Source organism: Eurosta solidaginis, chromosome 4 (genome assembly GCF_040869045.1).
Source record: "Eurosta solidaginis isolate ZX-2024a chromosome 4, ASM4086904v1, whole genome shotgun sequence".
Lineage (NCBI taxonomy): Eukaryota > Metazoa > Arthropoda > Insecta > Diptera > Tephritidae > Eurosta > Eurosta solidaginis.
The window spans coordinates 59,141,952-59,165,125 of NC_090322.1; the positions used below are offsets into that span (position 1 = coordinate 59,141,952).

The 23,174-nt window shown below is 40.7% G+C and overlaps 1 protein-coding gene across 1 annotated transcript in view; it reads right to left on the reverse strand.

Annotated features, from left to right (window-relative positions):
* Cep164 (centrosomal protein 164) overlaps positions 1-23,174 on the reverse strand; it is a 141,622-nt gene that overhangs the window by 77,517 nt on the left and 40,931 nt on the right. Inside the window, exon 2 of the mRNA XM_067781802.1 lies at positions 11,135-11,388. Within this exon, the coding sequence (XP_067637903.1) occupies positions 11,135-11,297 (163 nt within the window). The 5' untranslated portion in view covers positions 11,298-11,388. The remainder of the gene's footprint in view (positions 1-11,134; positions 11,389-23,174) is intronic.

The window sequence follows — 23,174 nt, forward strand, 5'->3', positions numbered from 1 at the left end:
TCAATATGGTCGACATTTGGGGCGTCCATGTTGTAAATAAGGTCGCGGAAGATTTAGTCGGTGACAATGCCAGGTTTCGCGAGGCGAAAAAACTGGAGAGATCAGGGAGATAGCCGTTTATTTTATTGCATAGCTCATCGATCTTTGGGCCTGGGCCTGTAGCCATTATTGTGCAGTCATCGGCGTAGGAAACGATTGTGACTCCTTCCGGTGGTGAAGGTAGCTTAGATATGTAGAAATTAAACAAAAGCGGGGATAGGACACCACCCTGTGGCACCCCTTGTTTAATTCTCCTTTGTTTTGATGTTTCGTTTCTGAATTGCACCGATGCCTGCCGACCACCCAGATAATTTGCGGTCCACCTTTTAAGACATGGGGGAAGGGTAGACCCTTCCAGGTCTTGCAGTAACGAGCCATGGTTGACCGTATCAAAAGCTTTTGATAGGTCTAACGCTACGAGTACTGTTCTATGGTGGGGATATTGATTCAAACCGCAATTTATCTGGGTGCTAATGGCATTTAGCGCGGAGGTAGTGCTATGGAGTTTTCTGAAGCCATGCTGATGAGGGGCTAGCTGCAAATGTGCTTGGAAATAAGGGAGCAAAATGGCTTCAAGCGTCTTTGCCACTGGCGATAGGAGAGATATCGGACGATATGACTCACCTACGTTAGCTGGTTTCCCAGGCTTTAGTAGCGGGACCACCTTGGCCATTTTCCATTTCTCGGGTATGACAAAGGTGGAAAGAGACAGGTTGAAGACATGCGCTAAATATTTGAAACCCTCTTTCCCTAGGTTTTTAAGCATCGGCATGGCTATGCCGTCTGGGCCCACTGCTTTGGATGGTTTAGCGCGACCAATGGCGTCCTCAACCTCTCTAGCGGTGATGGTAATTGGTGACGCGCTGAGTTTGTGTTTATGTGCGTGTCTATTGACTCTCCGTCTATCTTTGTCGACCGTAGGATGCATTATATATTGTCGGCAGAAAGCGCTCGCGCATTTTTTCGCATCCGACAGCACCTTATCGCCAAAGGCGATGGAAACTTTGTCTTTGTGCTTAGTCGGATTCGATAGGGACTTTACGGTGGACCAAAGTTTACCTACACCGGTAGAGAGGTTACAACCTCTTAGGTGCTCTTCCCATTTCGCCCGCTTGTGTTCGTCCACAAGCAATCTGATGCGTTGGTTTATATCCCTTATTTGGGGGTCGCCTGGATCAAGCTGTCTTATAAGGTCGCGTTCCCTCGCTAAGCTCGCGGCCTCCGCCGGGAAGTGGGGCCGGATTTCGGGAATTCTCCCGGCGGGAATGAAATGTGCCGAGGCGGATTCAATGACCTTACGGAAGGCACGCTCCCCTTGGCGGGCATCAGTCGGGATAGGGAGGGCAGCAAAGCTGTTGTCTGTTGCAGATTTGTATTCTTCCCACTTTCCTTTTTTGAAGTTTATGAAACTGCGTTTTTCGGTGACGATGAAGTCGGCGGTACGCTCGAACGAAATAAGTATGGGCAGGTGGTCGGATGCCAATGTTACCATCGGCTGCCAGTTGACGCAGTTTACGAGTTCTGCGCTCACGATTGAGATATCTGGCGAGCTATGACAGCTTCCTACCATACGTGTGGGGGCGTCTCCGTTTATTGTGCAGAACGTCGTTTCGTCTATTTGATCCGCCAACATCTCACCCCTACTGTCCGCCCGCAAGTTTGAATGCCATAGGTCGTGATGGGCATTGAAATCGCCTAAGATAATGCGATTGTTGCCAGTGAGTAAGGCCTCGATATTAGGGCGGTATCCACTGGGGCAACAGGTGACAGGAGGGATGTAGATGTTGATGATTTCTAGATTTGCATCGCCTGACCGGACAGATAGGCCTTGACGTTCTAAGACATTGTCACTGCGGTCGATGCCAGGATCAAATATATGATATTGCACAGAGTGGTGTATAATAAACGCGAGGCCGCCACCATTTCCGCTCTCGCGGTCTTTCCTGTGGACATTATAACCAGAGCAGGTCTGCAATGCAGATCTTGCTGTGAGTTTAGTCTCTTGAATCGCAGCAATGGGGATGTTGTGCCGCTTCATGAAATCGACTATCTCCGTAATCTTCCCAGTTAGTCCATTACAGTTGAACTGCAGAATTCTGAAGTGCATGAGGGGTGACGCCGCCACTCTAGGGGTAAGTGAGGGGTGACTACGCCTAGGTTGTGGAAGGCCAGGACGCAATTGCTGTTGTGGCCTTGGGACTGGGCGCCCTTGGGCAAGCATTGGGGTACCCGGATGATTTGGGTTTGCGACCTGGCAACATGGCGCGATGAAACCCGTCGAGGGGTTGCCGTCGCGGAGACCAGAACATCTAGGAAAGTGGCACCACCCAAGGCAGGAGCTGCATTGAGCGGATGTCGCAAACCTGTATATTCTGTGCTGGCAGACGGTGCAAACGGAGGCAGGGACTAAGAGTCTGTTTCCCTGACCTGCACGATTGCTGCCAGAAAAGAGGGGGGGAGAAGAAGACGGGGGCAGGGGCTGATGCTCAGCATTGCTACCAGCTCTACTACGAAGGTAGTAGTTATGAGTGGTATCAGCTGTTTAAGTTGTTGGCGCCGTGGGGCGCGAGCAGCAGCGGGTACTTGTTGTGGCTTGCTGAGCAGCGAAGCTGCTGGAAGGTATTGGGGATACGCTTAGGCGTAGACTACGGGACGCCCTTGGGCGTGAGCAGCAAGGAGCCACAAAAGATTTATAAAAGTTACGTGGACGTCGGGTTTTGGGATCAAGCCCAGAACAACCTGTCCGATGCAACCATCCCTTGCACGAGACACACTGAACAGAGTATGGCCGTCCTAAAAAGATTCTTTTCTGGCAAATACAGCAAAACCATTTCTCAGGACCGGTGTCAGGAGACGGACCCGGATTGGGTTCGATACCTTCCCGGAGTAAGAGAATATGTAGCAGTCCTGCTGCAAGGAGCTGCTGGGAGGATGACAATTTGTGGGAGGGACGAAACAAATTAAATGGGGTCACACTGAAATGACAGTCCTTGGTCGGGAAAAATCCCGAGTCGCTCCGGTACATAGAACCGACTGCCTTGGGAAGCGCACATGTAGTCATCAGCCGAAGTAGTTACTCACACATATACACGCATATGACTATGAGAAAAGCATAAATTGCAAATATACATGTATATCGCTGGTAACCAAGCAGGAGATTCTAGAAGGTGAAACGTCTAGACTTTTGGAGAAATTTGCTGACGAGGCAACATAGAGTATACAATACAATGCCAGCCATATTGTTTCACTTTTACGCTTTGACTTTGAAGCTAACAATATCTCAACTTTATTCTTGCTTTACATTTTACAAACTTTGTGAACAGTATATTTGTATGTAGGGGCGCCATGGTCGGTCCCATGTTAACTACCAAGAATATTAACCGCCTTCTTCTCGCCATATTAAAGAACCGCCAGCAAAGTTAACGCTCATATTGCAGGGATGTATGGCCTCAGCCAAAAGCGATGCTGATCGAAGACATCGGAGGCTTCACTTTAGCTTCACGGCAGAGTTTGAAGTCTTGGAAAACCTTATTACCAAACGGCTGGTCAATTTTAGATGCGGTCTAATCAAGCAGATATCTTTCCGAATTCGGCCCATTTCACCAGAGAAGGTGTGTAATAGTTTCATGCCAACACTGTCTCCTACAACACAATCCCTGAGACTTAAACGTGTGCCTCCTGGTATACCCTCGAACTTTAGTATTGGGGCTTCGTGAAGCGGGTGTGTCACTGAAAGAAATCTGGGCCAATATTCTGAACCGCGATGCGACAGGAAATACGACTCCAAGGCCCACTTGCAGAACGGCAAGTCAGCCACAAGATACAAGAATTTTATATATTAGATTTATCTTCTACGTTATCATTTTAAAATACATGTAGGAACGGATAAGAGACGTACCAGGAGTGGACGGACCTACGGAGACATACAACCCTTACGCACCAGCAACCCAGACATAAATATGCAACCGTGCAACAATAAATAGGCAACTCTTAATTTTGAAATGAAAAAGAAAACCGACGTTTGAGAATGGAGAGAGAGTGTTTAGAGTTTGACGAAAGAAGTCGATACGCGGACATCACAAAGCACCACACAAATAAGAATTTAATTATAATTACCACTTATTTTCCGTTTTAACAAACTGTACAATTTAAATTATTACTACAAATTACATTTAATAAACTATATAATATAATATTTGCAAGGGTTAATAAACATTTATTCAAAACCTACAAATAAATTGGGGGCTCAACCGGGATTGTGGACTAAAATTTTTCTATATTGTGCAGAGTGTGTGAGCGTCATTAAACGCTGTTAAGTGCGTGAATGTCCAATAAACGCAAACTAAGCAAAAAGCGTCTCCAAACGCCGTGTAAAATTTGCGCGTGTCGACAAACATTTTTATAAGCAAAAAGCGTCTTCAAACGCTGTACATTTCTCGAGCGTCGTTAAACGCTATAAAGTTGAGTGCATAAACGCAATCGAAACAAAGTGCGTCTTCAAACGCCGTATGCAATTCGTGCGTTCTTGGTACATGCAACACACATACAAACATACAAGCGTCTACAGACGCTATACAAACTGTGAGCATCCATAAATGCGTTCAATTTGTTACCAAGCAAGTGTCGTCAAACGCTTGTGAAATTCGGCAACAAAGTCAAGCCAAATTTTGAATTCAGTAACGACTGAAAACGAAGAGTAGTTCGTACAAAGAAGAGCACAGTAGAAGAAAGCAGAAAAACTTAGAGCAGAAACATCGTTGGTAACGCAAATACCAAAGTCGCATAGAAGCAGAGAAAGAAGTTAAACGTCAGTTGATAAATGTCAATGACGAAGTTGAAAGCGAAGTAGAGTAGAAAAGCAATTGGCAACGCAAGCAGCCGTTGAGCAAAGAATCAAAACAAACAAAAAACTGACAAGCAACGAAGTGATTTTGTACGAAGAAGAAGAGAGGTGTGAAAAAACAGAAGCAAAGACAAGAAAATCGTTGGCAGCAAATTCACTGATCGTAGTAGAACAAAACAAATAGCAAAAATCCGAGCAAAACACAGTAGACGAAGCAAAGCAGAGAAGCAGCTAAGTGGAAAGCAAAACAAAATACATACCTATATTCATATTTCAGTAGTTTGTTTAGAAGATTCAGTAGTTTGTTTAGAACATTTTGCATGAATCTGTTGAATATTTGTCTTTATTTAAACCTATTTCCAAAATTTTAAAGTAAGTAAATATCGTAGCATATAAGACGGTGCAGAGTGAAAATGGACAGAGAGACAATATTGGCATTTAATGTAAGGGAGTTGCAGGAAGCACTCCGTGAGCTTAATGTTTTAGTTACAGGTCGTAAAGCAGATTTGCAAAAAAGATTGTTGTTGCACTACGGACATGAAACGACGGACGATGATAATAATTTAGATTCGGTTAGTACATATGAAGATGCGCCAGATACGAATTCCGCTGCCGCCGTCGCCGTCGTACCGGCAGGCAGATCAATGTTTGCGTTTAAAGACATACAAGAAAGTCTTACTCAATTTAGTGGCGATGATAATTTTGATGTTCAGCTATGGATAAATGAATTCGAAGAAAACGCGCCAGTAGTAGGGTGGAATAGTGTTCAAAAATGTATATATGCTAAACAGCTACTAAGAGGGGCTGCTAAACTATTCATTCGTAGCGAGCGAGGGCTTGTAAGTTGGGAATTGTTAAAAGAAGCACTTATTAGTGAATTTGCGAAAAAAGTGTCTTCAATTGTGGTGCATAATAAGTTGAGAAGCCGTAAGAAGAAAGCTGGTGAAACATTTCGAGAGTATTTGTATGTGCTCACGGAAATCGGCAAACCGATAAATATTGATGTTGAAAGTTTAATTTCGTATTTCATCGAAGGTATAGTAGATACGAGATTAAACAAAGCGATTTTGTATGAAGCCAGGACGATCAGCGAACTAAAAGAAAGAATCAAAATATATGAGAAAATAAATCGTAAGGACGGCGGCCAAATTTCGAGGCCAGTGCAGGGTTCGATAAGCACTGCTAGTACTCAAAAGGTGTCAAAGCCATGTTTTAGATGTGGAAGTACCACACATCTTATTCGTGACTGCAATAGTCAACAATCTAAATGTTTTAAATGTAATGGCGTTGGACACAAGTCTTTTGAGTGCAAGAGTGCTGACACCGTGAAAATTAAAAAATAATCAGACAAAATTAATGTTATAAATGTACAAAAAGAAAGAATTCAGTTGCCAGTGAAAACAGTGAAAATAGGAGGTTTAGTGACTGATGTTTTAGTGGATACTGGGTGTTGCTTATGCTTAATTCGACGTGATGTTTTTAGCAAAATAAACTTTAGAGGTGATGTTACAGATGAAAAGCGAACCTTATATGGCGCTTGCGAAAAAGAATTTTCGACATTTGGTAGTTTTATAACAGAGCTTGAAGTAGATGATTTGAAGTTTGAACAAAAGTTTCACATTACCAGTGAAAGTGCCATCCCATATTCCGTATTTATAGGTACATCAGTACTTGTTAATATTTGTGTAAAACCTGAAGGCACAAAATTTTTGAAGAGAATTAATCACAACGTGGATGAATGTAGACAAGGAGAAAGGTTTGAATTACTAGAAGAGTTTGAAAGTTTATGTATGAGTGCAGGCGATTTTAGTGAAAACGTAGTAATTCAGGAGATGATAGAAAGTTATAAGCCACAACGTATCGAAAAGTGTAAAACTGACATGAAGATTATTTTGAGCGACGAAATACCGGTGTTCCAGCGTCCAAGAAGATTATCTGTAGATGACAAAAAGTTCGTTGATCAGCAAGTCGAGGACTGGTTGAAAGCAGATATTATTCAACCAAGCTTCTCGAACTATACTTCGCCAATCGTATTAGTCGGCAAAAAAGACGGCTCAAAACGATTATGCTGTGGCTATAGGTTGTTGAATAGGAAGATAATTCGCGATAATTTTCCGATGGCGCGCATCGATGACGTTTTAGATAGGTTGCAAAAGGGGAAAATTTTTACAACGTTGGACTTGGAAGATGGATTCTTCCATGTTCCAGTGGCTGAAGATTCAAGGAAGTACACAGCCTTTGTGACACCGGACGGGCAATATGAGTTTAAATATGTCCCGTTTGGTATATGTAACTCGCCGGCTGTATTTTGTAGATTCATTAGCTTTGTGTTCAGAGAGCTTATACAAGATCGAACAATTGCAGTTTATATGGATGATATTATCATTCCATCTAGAGATGTCGACGAGGGTATAAGCAAATTGAAACGAGTTCTAGAAGTAGGTTCGCGGTACGGTATCCGTATCAAGTGGAAGAAATGCCAATTTTTAGAGAAAAAAGTTAATTTCCTTGGGTACATTATTGAAGGTGGTACGATTAAGCCATCTGAAGAAAAGATCCAGGCAATCGAGCAGTATCCAATGCCGAACGACAGAAAAGGTGTCGAAAGATTCCTTGGATTAACTTCATATTTTAGAAAGTTCATTAATAGATATGCATCGTTGGCAAAACCTTTGTCCGATTTGTTGAAAAAAGGAAACATTTTTAAGATAGGAAAAGAACAAGTGGAATCGTTCAAGAATTTAAAAAGTTCTTTGACGACTTCACCGGTTCTTCGGTTGTACAATCCAAACGCTGAGACAGAGATCCACACGGACGCATCGAAATTTGGGTATGGAGCGATCTTCATGCAAAAATGGAGTGAGGATCAAATTTTCCATCCAGTACAGTTTTTAAGTAGGAAAACAAGTCAGGCAGAAGAAAAGTATAGCTCGTATGAGCTGGAAGTGTTGGCAGTCATTGCTGCACTAAAAAAATGGAGAGTTTATTTAAAAGGTGTCAAGTTTACAATCATTACAGATTGTAATGCTTTCGCACTTACGATGCGCAAGGAAGATGTACCACCTAGGATAGCTAGATGGGCCCTCTTCTTGCAAGAATTTGATTACCAAATTGTGCACAGATCTGGAACACAGATGAGACACGTAGATGCATTAAGTAGAATGCATTGCTTACAAATGGAAGACACGTTGAGACATCGATTATTACAAGCCCAGTTGAATGATGACTGGACAAAAGCAGTTAGGACTATTTTAGAAAAGGGAAACTATGAAGATTTTTACATATCTCATGGAATTTTATGCAAAAATCCTTCCGAGGAACTTGTCGTAGTCCCTAGTCAAATGGAAGAAGATATAATCAAAACCATGCACAGACAGGGACATTATGCTGCGCGCAAAACACAGGAGTTAATAGAGAGATCATACTATATTCCGCAGTTAAGTCAGAAAGTAGCAAAAATAATAAGCAGTTGCGTAGAGTGTATTGTGGGAAACGGGAAGATGGGCAGAAAATAAGGGTTTCTTTCTCCAATTCCCAAAGATGATCATCCATTATGCACTTACCATTTAGATCATTTAGGACCGCTGACAGCCACCACAAAATGTTATAATAATATTTTAGCAGTTGTAGATGCAGGAGCATCAGCAGTAATTGATAGGTTAACCAAACAAGCCGCTATTTTCGGAAACCCAAAAAGACTGATAACGGACAGAGGTGCAGCTTTCACCTCGCAAGCTTTTAAAGATTATTGTAATGAGCAGGGTATACAACACTTGTATACAGCAACAGGAGTTCCGAGGGGAAACGGGCAAGTGGAGCGCATCCATCGAACCGTAATCCCAATGTTGACGAAACTTTCTTTGAACAATCCGGAGCAATGGTATAAAAACATTGCAAATGTACAACAGTTTTTAAATAACTATCCCAGTCGTAGCACGAAGGTATCCCCTTTTAAGTTGTTAACAGGGTTGAATATGCATTTAGAAAAGCATATAGATTTAAGTGAGCTTATTGTGGAAGACGCAGCTATTCAGCTGGAAACAGAACGCGATCAAATTAGGGAAACAGCTAGAAACAACATAAAAGCCATTCAAGAGGAAAATCGGAAAACTTTCAATTCAAAAAGAAAAGCTGAGCAAACGTACGAAGAGAATGAGCTAGTAGCTATAAAACGAACCCAATATGGTCCCGCGCTGAAAATTAAGAAAAGTTTTTAGGGCCGTACAAAGTAATACGTAAGTTGAACCACGGTCGGTATGACGTTGAGAAGTTAGGTGAGCATGAAGGGCCGAACCGGACGACGACGGTAGCGGAGTTTATGAAAGAGTGGCACACGTCGTTGGGGGACGAACGACTGTCAGGACGGCCGAATGTAGGAACGGATAAGAGACGTACCAGGAGTGGACGGACCTACGGAGACATACAACCCTTACGCACCAGCAACCCAGACATAAATATGCAACCGTGCAACAACAAATAGGCAACTCTTAATTTTAAAATGAAAAAGAAAACCGACGTTTGAGAATGGAGAGAGCGTTTAGAGTTTGACGAAAGAAGTCGATACGCGGACATCACAAAGCACCACACAAATAAGAATTTAATTATAATTACCACTTATTTTCCGTTTTAACAAACTGTACAATTTAAATGATTACTACAAATTACATTTAATAAACTATATAATATAATATTTGCAAGGGTTAATAAACATTTATTCAAAACCTACATACATATCCCTTACGTTTATGAAAGTAAAAAGAAAATTCATAGGAAATCCTGTATTGCAACTACGTGATGCCCTACGTGATGTCCCTACGTTTAGAATCACACGTTATTTTGAGGTTTATATTTGGGAAACCGACTCTGAGGTCTGGTTCACGGATGGATCAAAACAACAACGGGCGCTGGCATTAATGGGCCGAACTTTAAGTAATCGATACCAACTGGATGCTACCCCACTACTTTTCAGGAAGAAATCCATGTAATAGAAGTTTGCGGTAGAGAATGTCTGCGATGGGACTTATCCTCGAGGAGTATCCTCATTATGTCAGGCAGCATTACGTGCCTTGTAGTCTTACACAGTTTCTAAGTTGGCGGATGAATACATAGGAGTCCTAAATGATCTAGGAGTCAAAAACAAGGTTTGGTTAGGATGGGTTGGAGCGCATCAGGGACATGATGGTAATGAACAGACAAAGAACTTAGCCGAAAAAGGTGCTTTAGCAGCACTCTATGGTTAAGAGCCCTTCTATGCACTCACAAAGGCAGACACTGGTGAAACCATAAGAAACTGGGAAGGAAAGCAGTTCAGATGACACTGGATTGAATGCCCAAGGCAAAGGCAATCCAAATTGTTTATACTCTCAGCAACGAGAGTATCAGCGAAACTTATTGATCCCAAAGGAGCGGACCTACGAACTCTCACTGGGTATTATACAGGTTGAAGTATTCAAGTTAGCAGTTCACTGGCACTGAGGATGGCGCGCTTAAACCGAATTGTCTTCAAACCAAAGTTAGCCACCAATAATGGAAAATCGTAGTTTATATTGTGACGAATATTAGCATCACTAACCTGATACTAAATAAATAATCACGCAACAATAAAAAAAACGTGAGGCAGCCACTCGTATATACATGAACACATCAATCATCATTTACACACATATATAAAAGGCAACGAAGAGATAACTCACACACAGATGTCGTCATCAGCCGAAGTTGTTACTCACACATACACACGCATATATGTAGCTCAATTACCAAGCGGGAGATACAGCAGTTCTTGAAGGTGAAACGTCTAGACCTTGGTAGAGGTATGCGAGTGAAGCAACGGAGAGTATAAAAACAGCGCCTGCTGAGTATTCCGTATTCAGTTTTGATTAAGGCACGCTATTGGTTGTGAAGTATAAGTGTTATTGTGAAGTACTCTCAAAGTAGTCTAATAAAGACCATTTTGGATTATTGAATATTGGAGTTATTTATTCAACAACAGTTTAGCGATTCGAACGTTAGTAGCAGGTTTCAAGTAAGCGAAATTTCCCTAAATTCGTTACAATATGGATGAAAGCGGGAGTTCAGCTAACTCGGGTATTGCTTTCAAAGCAAAAATTGTACAAATGCCTCTTAAACATTTTCTTCGGAAGTTTTGAAAATAGCGACTCCATATCAGAAAGATGTGCAACCCTAAAAAAAAACACCCTATATATACCTAAATATAATAACATAATCAATACAAATATGTGCATAACTTACCTTCAGCAGATGGTTCAGTCTCATCAAAAACCTCTTCACATATAACGGACGTGGAGGGTGAGGCAATACCGGATTTTCCAGAAGTCGATGACGATACCGACGCAGCAGATACGGATACTGACGCCGACACTGAAATTGAAGCTGCGGATGTTGATGTTGCCATACTGGTATATAATACCGTTACAAAAGTAACAAGCTCGCTAAACTCCGCGAATTAAATATGTAGATTTGCACTGTTTCCAATATCACTGAAACTTTAAAAACAAACTGAAATTAAAGTTTCAGTTTTTAGGCAACATTTAATTATCCAATAATGCATGTTCGACGTATGCTTGTAGGTCTACGTATAAATTTCACACAATTCACATTTAAACTTAGTGTTATTCCTATTCTCGTTGACTTTGCCTTATATTATTGTGTATTGGAATTAAAAAAGCGAACTTCGTTTATAAGTGTGTATATGAAATAATTATACATTGCTGACCCAAGAAAAGGGGGACCCCTCTGTGATGAAAAGAATACATATGTTCATCAAACTGTGAAGGCATAAGTGGTTGTATATACATACATACGTAGATGTGTATGTATATATGTATTTTGTAGGGCGGGTCAATTTGATCGGACGAAAAGTTTTTCACAAGTCGTATGGTATTTTCGGGTTTTGTATCACAACGATATGTATGGCTCGGAACCCAGTGGAAACCGTGGTCGTAAACATCAAATATTCTTTGTATACAGCGATCGCTTTTGGGCAGTTGTCCACAAACCCTCCGATAGTATTGATTTATCTTCTGAAAGTCGGTATAGATCTTTAGGTCACTTCAGTTCGTACGACAAATTAAAACTCGACGGCTTTGAACTAGCAAATAGTTATGATAGTACGGATAAGAACACGCGAAAATCTTTGGGTACTTTTTTCTCTAGAATACTTCAAGAGTCATTATATCTAAGGCTTACCTTAAACAAGCTTTCAAGTCGTTTATCAGTATAAGCCCAATGAAAAACTTTTTGAGCCGTATGCATAAAGCTATAATATATGTAATTTTGAAGTGATTACTATCAAAAGTAGACTTTACTACTGGCCTATTGAATATGAATTTCATATGTCGAAAGGTGATTTCACTACCCTATTACCTACTAAGTCCAAAGTACTTAGCAAAAGTGATTCTGTATTGCATTTCCAGTATGTAATTGCTCTCGGTGTTGTCGGTTGCAAATATAGTCTATGACAGTTTCAAAATCGAAGCTGCCAGCATCAACAAGACTGCCAATTCGCAATAACGCTAAATTTCTATGTTAGGTTAGGTTCAACTGAACGGGCAATGAGGACCTCACATAAACTAATGAGTCCATAGTGTTACCAGGACGCTTATTATGTAACTCTATACAAAAGAAATTTCTTTTGGATTTGAAAAAAAAAAAAATGTGTGTGTTTTGACAGCTTTCGAATATCAGAAACCAGGAAAAGTGTTATGAAGAAGTGTTATGAAATAACTCCGTCTTCTTGGCAAATACTAGAAGCGTTCTAGGATCTACCCTACTTGCTACTTTTAGATCTGATAGCTGTGTAAATCCTAAAAGCTAGAGCCTGGCGAGCGCAGGGCCCAAGCTCAAAACTCACTGACTAGGCCTAATTTAAAAGCATGTGACGCAAGAAGACAATGTCTAGTCACAACAGCAATCATGATCTTACAGTTCCCTCTTTACAATGATAAGAGTAACTTTGTTGGTCTAAGGTTGTAAGACCTGCACATGTAGTTCCACACTTTGCAGTTCCACGCTTGGTTCCACGTCTTTTCTGTTTGGTCGATCATGTGCAAATTTCCCCTTCATTTAATCTTGACTAATCTGATTGGGACGTATACAGTGCGACTTCGAGGGAGGCTGCAGGGGCCCAATATAAAAGAAGCTATATAGTTTTAGCAAATTTGCTATAACCTTACCATTTTTTAACCGATTTGTTAATTGAAATATAATCTGAAATTGTTTAAGATTACATCAAAATTTAGCTAAAATTCTTGCTCCTTTTTTAGGCATTTCGCAATGTTCTATTTTACGAATCTTATATAAGCTCTATTTGTGGTTTAACGGCATGAATATCTCCAAAGATCTGGTGGGGTGAAAGTCGTTTCGCAGTTCCATAACAGAAACTGGACATTTTTTGAATAGTACAAAAATGGCATTTTCTTGTTTTTTGAAATCGGTAACTTCACGAAAGCTCAGACCTTTCTTTCACGTAATAAATGATTAACAAATTAACGGTTATCAAGATTATAATATCTGGTGCACTCTGAATGCACATGGTTTTGAAAGTTTTCAAATGCAACGGGGCAGTTCAGCAAAGCAAAGCCGCCATGGTGGAGCAATGAGCTGAGTCTTCTAAGAAGACAGGTAAAAGAAATGTTTTAGCTCAAAAAGATCGCGGAAAGCGAAGCGTGTCGGGACAAGTACAGGGATCTACTGAGGATCTACAAGCGTGAAATTACCAGGGAGAAGAGAAACTCATGGAAAAGTTTCTGTACGGACATAGAGTGCTCCAGCGAAACAGCACGGTCGAAAAAAGTCCTAGCAAAGGGAAAGCATCGGGAGACGGTTTAGAAGAGCCAGCAGACATAACTCACACTTCGATCACGGAGCTAATAGTGCTTGGTGACCGATACAAAGATAGAATGGGCAGTGAAAACGTTTTCTAAGTTTGAATCGCCGGGCCCAGATGGTATATCCCCGAATGGCTTAAAATATTATTCGATGGGTGCATAAGACTGAATCATGTACCGCACTCTTGGAGAACTGGTCGTGTAGCTTTTCTACCAAAGGCGGGGAAGATCGGTCATGTGTATCCCAAAGACTTTAGACCCATTAGCTTAACATCATTTCTGCTCAAAACCTTTGAGAGGCTGATAGATGTGTACATAAAGTCCAACGTGGATGAAAAGCTGCTCTCCACAACACAGCATGCTTACAACAAAGGCAAGTCGGTAGACATCGCAATGCATAGGGTGGTAATAAGTATAGAGAAATCCCTGGAATATAAGGAGTATACTCTAGGAGTCTTCTTGGACATTGCCGGGGCTTTCAATAATGTTGCAAAATGGGCGATTATGGATGTTCTTAATTACAATAAGGTACATCCTGCCTTAATCAGATCGATCGGCTGCATGTTAAATTGCAGAAAGATTACATCACAATGGGGATTGTACGAGGCCACGAAATCAGTGGACAGGGGCACGCCGCAGGGAGGGGTGCTATCACCTCTGCTGTGGACGCTGGTCATCAACCAACTGCTCAGGCAATTCGATGAGGGACCCGTAAAACTTATGGCTTACGCAGATGACGTTGCAATTGTCTTAAGTGGAAAGTTCCTTCCAACGATTAGTTCTTTGATGGATCGGGCGCTTCGGGATATTTATACCTGGGCATGTAATGTCGGGTTGAAAGTCAATGCGGAGAAGACGGATATGGTCTTGTTTACAAAAAGGTATAAGGTCCCAAATTGGACCAGGCCTAAGTTAGGAGGGGTGACCTTACAGGAGAAACCTTGCACAAAACATCTAGGAATCATCCTAGACAGTAAGCTGTCATGGAAGCTTAACGTGGAGGAGAGGGTCAAGAAGGCCTCAACGGCACTCTATGCATGTAAAAGAATGCTGGGGTGTACGTGGGGCTTATCGCATCTCTTTTTCATTGGGTTTTTACAGCGATTGTAAGCCCTATTCTATACTATGGAGTTCTTGTTTGGTGGAAAGCCACACAAAAAACAACATACCTCAAAAAATTAGAGGGGGTATACAGACTATCGATGCTTAGCATTACGGGAGCCCTGAAAACAACCCCGACGGCTGCACTGTATGCCATTCTGCACATTCCACCTGTAGACCGGGTAGCAAAGAACATAGCATTAACAACCGCAACCAGGCTCGGCGCCTCGGGGTAGCTAGAGCGCCGACCATATGGCCATAGTAGTATAGCGTCATCAATCACAAGACGAACAGACTACCTGATTTCCTATCTGCCCTTCGAGGGAGATCTTAAAGCCACAATAGAGGTGGACGGTTGGCGCAAGGGTGCGCAAATGGCGGACGAGGCGATACATGTGTACACAGATGGTTCCAAGGTAGTGGAAGGAGTAGGGTCTGCGGTATACTGTGATGATCGGGAAATAAGCAGATCCTACAAGCTGCCGGATTACTCTAGCGTTTTCCAAGCGGCAATATTAGCCGTAAACAAAGCAGTAGAAACCCTGGAAGAGAATAGCTTAAGCTGCAACCGTGTTAACTTTTATATTGACAGTCAAGCAGCAATTAAGGCAATAATATCGCATAGCACAGCATCTAAATGCGTGTTAGAGTGTAAGCAGTCTCTGGAGAGAATCGGGACAGGGAGAAGCATATATCTATATTGGGTCCCAGCGCATATGGGAATAGATGGGAATGAAAAAGCGGACGAACTAGCTAAAAAGGGCGCATCCCTTGAAGCTTGCTCCGTCGACGTCCCAATTAGACTGGGCGAGATTAAGCGAAGGCGAGAGGTGCACATGATCGAACAAGCGGGAAAGGCGTGGTTTCAAGCGCGGGGCTGTAAAGTGTCGAAGATTATGTGTAGGTCTTACAACCTTAGACTAACAAAGTTGCTTCTATCATTAAGAGAGGACTGTAGACTCATGACGGGTATTCTGACTGGACACTGCCTTCTGGCGTCACATGCCTTTAAATTAGACTTGGTCAGTGATAGCAGATGTAGGAAGTGCGGGATGGAGGAGGAAACGATCGAGCACGTTCTGTGTTCTTGCCCTGCACTTGCCAGGCTAAGACTTCAGCTATTAGAAGTGATACAGCTGTCAGATCTAGAAGCAGCAAGTGGATTAAGTCCTAGGAAGCTTCTAGTATTTGCCAAGAGGACGGAGTTATTTTATAACATAGGGCCTGGTTTTTGATAGGGTTTTCCAGTTTGGTCGTTAAAACAAACTTCTGGTAACACTACGGACTCAATCAGTCTGTGTGAGGTCCTCATGGACCGGCCAGTTCAACCTAACCTAACCTAACGGGGCAGTTCTAAGAGTCTTCCAATTCGAGTCAAACTTTGCACAGCTTAGTTTTAAAACACAATGCATCATATTCCGCCCTGCACAGAAACATTTTTTTAACGGACAGTTTAATGCAGGATGGCATGCATATTGAGTATACGAACAAGGCGCTTTAACTGATTTCAAATAATTGCAAAAATCATTTATAAAGAATGTCCAAGCTGCGTTGAAATTTTTTCTGTTCAAACTCAAAATGTTTTCAATTACTATAAACATGCTACGTAAAATTTGAAAATACCTTTGGCCCAAAAAATTTAACTACCGTAATGTATATTATAATATAAGGACCCATATGTACCTCTGTACATACTTTTATACATACATATATTTACATACTTTTAACAAATAGTACATACATATTTCTCTTAACTAAGTTACGTAGTTTTAAGAGTAAATATACTAAGCCTAAGGAGAGTAATTTAAAGAGGAGAAATTAGTCGTAAGCTTTAGATAACTAACGTTTTTTATAAAATTTACTGAAATGAAGAAGCCGAATTATTTTCCAGACACCAAAGAGTGCGTTTGTGTTTTTTAGTAACGTTACTAGCGACGATAAAAAAAAAAATACGCTTCCCAAGGCAGTCGGTTCTATGTACCGGAGCGACTCGGGATTTTTCCCGACCAAGGACTGTCATTTCAGTGTGACCCCATTTAATTTGTTTCGTCCCTCCCACAAGTTGTCATCCTCCCAGCAGCTCCTTGCAGCAGGACTGCTCCATATTCCCTTACTCCGGGAAGGCATCGCATCCAATCCGGGTCCGTCTCCTGACCCCGGTCCTGAGAAATGGTTTTGCTGCATCTGCCGGAAAAGAATCTTTTTAGGACGGTCATACATAACGACGTTCTGCACAATAAACGGAGACGCCCCCACACGTATGGTAGGAAGCTGTCACAGCTCGCCAGATATCTCAATCGTGAGCGCAGAACTCGTAAACTGCGTCAACTGGCAGCCGATGGTAACATTGGCATCTGACCACCTGCCCATACTTATTTCGCTCGAGCGTACCGCCGACTTCATCGTCACTGAAAAACGCACTTTAATAAACTTCAAAAAAGGAAAGTGGGAGGAATATAAATACTTACAGACAACCGCTTTGCTGCCCTCCCTATCCCGACTTATGCCCGCCAAGGGGAGCGTGCCTTCCGTAAGGTCATTGAATCCGCCTCGGCACATTTCATTCCCGCCGGGAGAATTCCCGAAATCCGGCCCCATTTCCCGGCGGAGGCCGCAAACTTAGCGAGAGAACGTGTCCTTATAAGACAGCTTGATCCAGGCGACCCCCAAATAAGGGATATAAACCAACGCATCAGATTGCTTGTGGATGAACAAAAGCGGGCGAAATGGGAGGAGCACCTAAGAGGTTGTAACCTCTCTATCGGTGTGGGTAAGCTTTGGTCCACCGTAAAGTCCCTATCGAATCCGACTAAGCACAAAGACAAAGTTTCCATCGCCTTTGGCGACCAAGTGCTGTCGGACGCGAAAAAATGCGCGAGCGCTTTCTGCCGACAATATATAATGCCTCCTACGGCAGACAAAGATAGACGGAGAGCCTATAGACACGCACATAAACACAAATTCAGCGCGTCACCAATCACCATCACCGCTAAAGAGGTTGAGGACGCCATTGGTCGTGCTAAACCATCCAAAGCAGTGGGCCCAGACGGCATAGCCATGCCGATGCTTAAAAGCCTAGGGAAAGAGGGTTTCAAATATTTAGCACATGTCTTCAACCTGTCTCTTTCCACCTTTGTCATACCCGAGAAATGGAAAATGGCCAAGGTGGTCCCGCTACTAAAGCCTGGGAAACCAGCTAACATAGGTGAGTCGTATCGTCCGATATCTCTCCTATCGCCAGTGGCAAAGACGCTTGAAGCCATTTTGCTCCCTTATTTCCAAGCAAATTTGCAGCTAGCCCCTCATCAGCATGGATTCAGAAAACTCCATAGCACTACCACCGCGCTAAATGCCATTGGCACCCAGATAAATTGCGGTTTAAATCAATACCCCCACCATAGAACAGTACTCGTAGCGCTAGATCTATCAAAAGCTTTTGATACGGTCAACCATGGCTCGTTACTGCAAGACCTGGAAGGGTCTACCCTTCCCCCAGGTCTCAAAAGGTGGACCGCAAATTATCTGGGTGGTCGGCAGGCATCGGTGCAATTTAGAAACGAAACATCAAAACCAAGGAGAATTAAACAAGGGGTGCCACAGGGTGGTGTCCTATCCCCACTTTTGTTTAATTTCTACATATCTAAGCTACCTTCACCACCGGAAGGAGTCACAATCGTTTCCTACGCCGATGACTTCACAATAATGGCCACAGGCCCAGGCCCAAAGATCGATGCGCTATGCAATAAAATAAACGGCTGCCTCCCTGATCTCTCCAGTTTTTTCGCCTCGCGAAACCTGGCACTATCGCCGACTAAATCTTCCGCGACCTTATTTACAACATGGACGTCCCAAATGTCGACCATTTTGAACATCCACGTCGATGGCACTACGCTACCGACTGTCCTACACCCCAAAATCTTGGGTGTGACGTTTGGTTAGGATCTACATTTTGGTGAGCACGCAGCCGCAATTGTTCCGAGAATTCAGAGCCGTAATAAAATCCTCAAATCCCTCGCTGGCAGTACCTGGGGAAAAGATTAAGAAACGCTCATGACTACATACAAAGCAATTAGCCAGCCGATTACGTGCTACGCGTCACCCATATGGTCGCCAAGCCTAAAAATCACCCACTGGAAGAAACTACAGGCCTGCTAAAATACTGCTCTCAGAATCGCCACGGGCTGTCTTCTTATGTCCCCAGAACACCATCTGCATAATTAGGCGAGAATACTCCCCATCAGGGAGAGAAATGAGATGCTGACCAAACAGTTCCTGTTGAATACCCAGAAACTTGGGCATTCCAACAGACATCTGATTGATGAACCAGCATTTGTGTTCGGTCGCGGCTATTAGGTGGGGCGAGCATTGCTACAACAACAACAACAACAGGAAAAAAATAAATATAAAAAACAATATTTAAACAGAATTAAATACTTGTTAATGGAAAATCAAGCTAAATGAGTTCGATTTCGATATAAATTACATAAAAGGAAAGGAAAACGTAATCGCTGACGGTCTAAGTAGGTTAAGTTATGAGGCATCAAATAGCGAAATTGAAATAAATTTACATGAATTATTTGATGAAGATGCTAATACAGTTCATAGCGCAGAGAGCGATGATGCTGACTATATTAAAATCACAGAAAATCCTCTTAATATATTTAAAAATCAGGTAGTTATCCAAACATCAAACGAAAACTCTTGTAAAACAAAAATTATGTTCAAAAATAAGATCACACATAACTTAAAGGTGTCGAATGCGGATGGTATTTTGAATTTTCTAAAAGATAAACTTCCTTTAAAAGGACTCGTAGTTGTTTTTTGTCCAAATATTGAGCTATACAAAGAATTCCAAGCTTTTTATATAAAATATTTTGCAAAAAACAAAAGCCTAAAAATACTAAAGGCAAATTTATTTATAGAAGATATAACTGATAGAGGAAGTCTTTTGCAGTTAATTGAAAAAACGCATATTAAAAATAATCATAGAGGTATTAATGAGGTTTACGAGGAATTGAAAAAAAATTATTATTACCCGAAATTCCAAAAAGAAATCCAGAAGTACATCAATAACTGTGAAATTTGTAAGCTTGCAAAACACGATAGGTCTCCGATAAAATACAGTTTAAACATTACACCCACCCCAGTAAAGCATAACGATATTGTGCATATATAGTTACATATATGGTATCCACAACGAGGCACCATGTACCTGACAAGCATAGATAAACCTACGAAGTATACAACTGCCTCTTATTTAGAAGATAGAACTTGGGTATCAATACTTAAAGCACTAAAGGAGAGAATTCAGTATTTAGGGAAACCAATTCTATTAGTATTCGACAATGAACTAGATACTGCCGTAATTAGAGAATTTTTAAAAGAACAGGAAATAAAGTGGCATACGACCACAGCATATCTTAAAACTGGAAATGCAGATATAGAGAGGCTTCATGGAACCCTGAACGAATACATTCGGCTCTTTAATGCGGATCCAAATAATAAGGATGATATTAGCGAACATGTGCAAAAAGCAATAATATCATACAGCAACACTATTCACACTCCTACTAATATTCGACCAATTGATTTTTTGAATAATTTAATTCCACAAGAAGAAATATCTAAACTTTCACAAATAGTACATCAGAAGAAAGTTAATCGTATAAATGCTTTGAATCAAAAAACCAATAGAATTTATACAGACAGTTTTGCCAACAACATTGTTAATAATAACAGGGTTAGTAAATCAAAACCTAAATACAAGAAAATTATTAATTATAAACAAGATGGAAATTATTTAGTATCAAACGATAACAAATTTAAAAAAGTATATAAATCCCAAGTAAAACGAAAAACATGAATTATAAATAAAAAAAAAAACAAATTAATTATGTTCTAAAAAAAAATATATATATATACATATATATAATAATAACACTTAACTATATTTCTAATTATAATATATTTACGTTCTGAATAAGCAGGGTCTGCCTATTCTAGGGGTGGAGGTGTATTATAAGGACCCATATGTACCTCTGTACATACTTTTATACATACATATATTTACATACTTTTAACAAATAGTACATACATATTTCTCTTAACTAAGTTACATAGTTTTAAGAGTAAATATACTAAGCCTAAGGAGAGTAATTTAAAGAGGAGAAATTAGTCATAAGCTTTAGATAACTAACGTTTTTTATAAAATTTACTGAAATAAAGAAGCCGAGTTAGACTCCAGACACCAAAGAGTGCGTTTGTGTTTTTTAGTAACCTTACTATATACAATAAGTATGCATCATTCATCATGTGGAAGATTGAATTTTTATTTTTTTGTTGAAGTCACACTGTTTGTCGTTTCTTGTTCGGCCGCATCTAAACAGTGTGCTGCAAGATTCGTAAAGCTGGGACAACGATTGCACCACCCAACTACAATACCATACTTTTTAATGCACACGAATGCATGCATACACAGGATACAGATTTTCGCCTACGCTTTTGCGACAACTTTTTTGATATGAAGCAAATGTGCTATTTTTAACTTTTGAAATTGCCCAATGAAAGGATAATTTTAAAACTTTTGCATTTATTTAAGAGTAAATATTTATCTACGCACATAAGTACAAATAAATTAAGTATTTGGTTACGCCTTTTCTTTGATTGTAAAATAAGCATTTATCGATTTTTTTCCGAAATATGCAACACTTTAACCTGCGACCTCAAACGCAACCGTTATTACTAAGAACTTATTTGGATAAATATATTTTGTAACATTGGACTTTGTTCAAATAATTTCTTTTTCTAGTCATGAAAAATTTCCAGGCCTTATGGGAATGTCACTTTTTACTGTTACGATTACTTAATGCGTTTTCTGCGTCTATTCTGTTCCAAATTCTTAAGCCATACTGATTTTTCGAATATATGTGCAATCATCATTTGGGGTCTTTTCGGTCGTTCTTTACTTAAGCATTGGTGGAAGCCGTAGTGTATGTATGTTTATGTGCATTTTTCGAAAATGTCCTTTCGCCGAAAGCTTTGCGCATGGCCGGTGAGAGTTGTTGTCATATGATTTTCTTTTCCTAGTCGCATTTCCCTATGCTTTTGTTTTCATTCAACTTTCATTCCCATATGACTGCTTGAATACTTTGACTGGGCTACAACACCCATATGTACATACGTATAAATACATGTACATATGTAAGCTTAATTATACTCTGTTGTGCTGACACACCTTAATAAACAAAGGCCCTTATAACACATTACGAAACTACGCTCTTCACAGATTTTTCTATGATATACATATATACATATGTGCGTACCAAATGCTTGGATGTAAATATACATCGTACATCAGAAAATAAAGTTTTTAAGTTAAGTAAAGATCGCTAAGGGGTTGAAGTTAAACCATCACAAAGGTAACTTATTAAAAACCAATAATTTCGGGCTTTTTGAGAAGAACTTCTTCGGCTGCTTATCGGTAACAACCAAAACCAACAAGATATTCCTGGTGTTCCAATGAATCTTGAGCCAGATACGTGATCCATATGGTTAATATTGTTGTTACATTTGCATGTTAAATCTCTATCCGTATCTGGTTGATGTTTCATTGGAACATGAGGATTGTTTTATTATAGGTTTTTATCGATAGCAAATTATTATCATCAAGTAATCGGGGTTTATCCGCTTGTTATCGCCGAGTCATCGGCTTTTTATTGGCTTCTTATCGACTTGTTATCGACGTGTAACAGATGTATCATCGATTTTTATTGAAGTTTTTTCGGTATCTGTTTCATAACAAACCGATGAGTTGTTGATAACAAATTAGCAACACTCCGATAGGAACCGATAAGTTTTCTATAACAAATTGATAGCTTTTCCATAACAAATCGAAAAATTTTTGATAACACACCTATAATTTCTCGATAAATAATCGAAATACTTTCGAATGTAAATCGATAACTTTTCAATAACAAATCAATAGCACGCGGATAAAAATTTGGTAACATCCAACAATTTTTCAAAAAAATTGATAACTTTTTATAACACATCGATGAGTTTCCTTACTGAATCGACATATTTTCGATAACTTTTCGACAACTAGTGCTTTTCAGTTTGATCATAGACCCGTCAGTTCAACCTAACCTGGAATTAGCAAATGACGGCAATATTGAACATCCACGTCAATGGTATTAGGCTACCTACCGTTCGGCACCCGTACTGGGCGTGATGTTCGATAATGGCCTACATTTCGATGGGCATGCAGTCGCAATTGCACCTAAGTGCAGAGCTGCCACAAAATCCTTAAATCCCTATCTGGCAGCACTTGGGGCGAAGAAAAA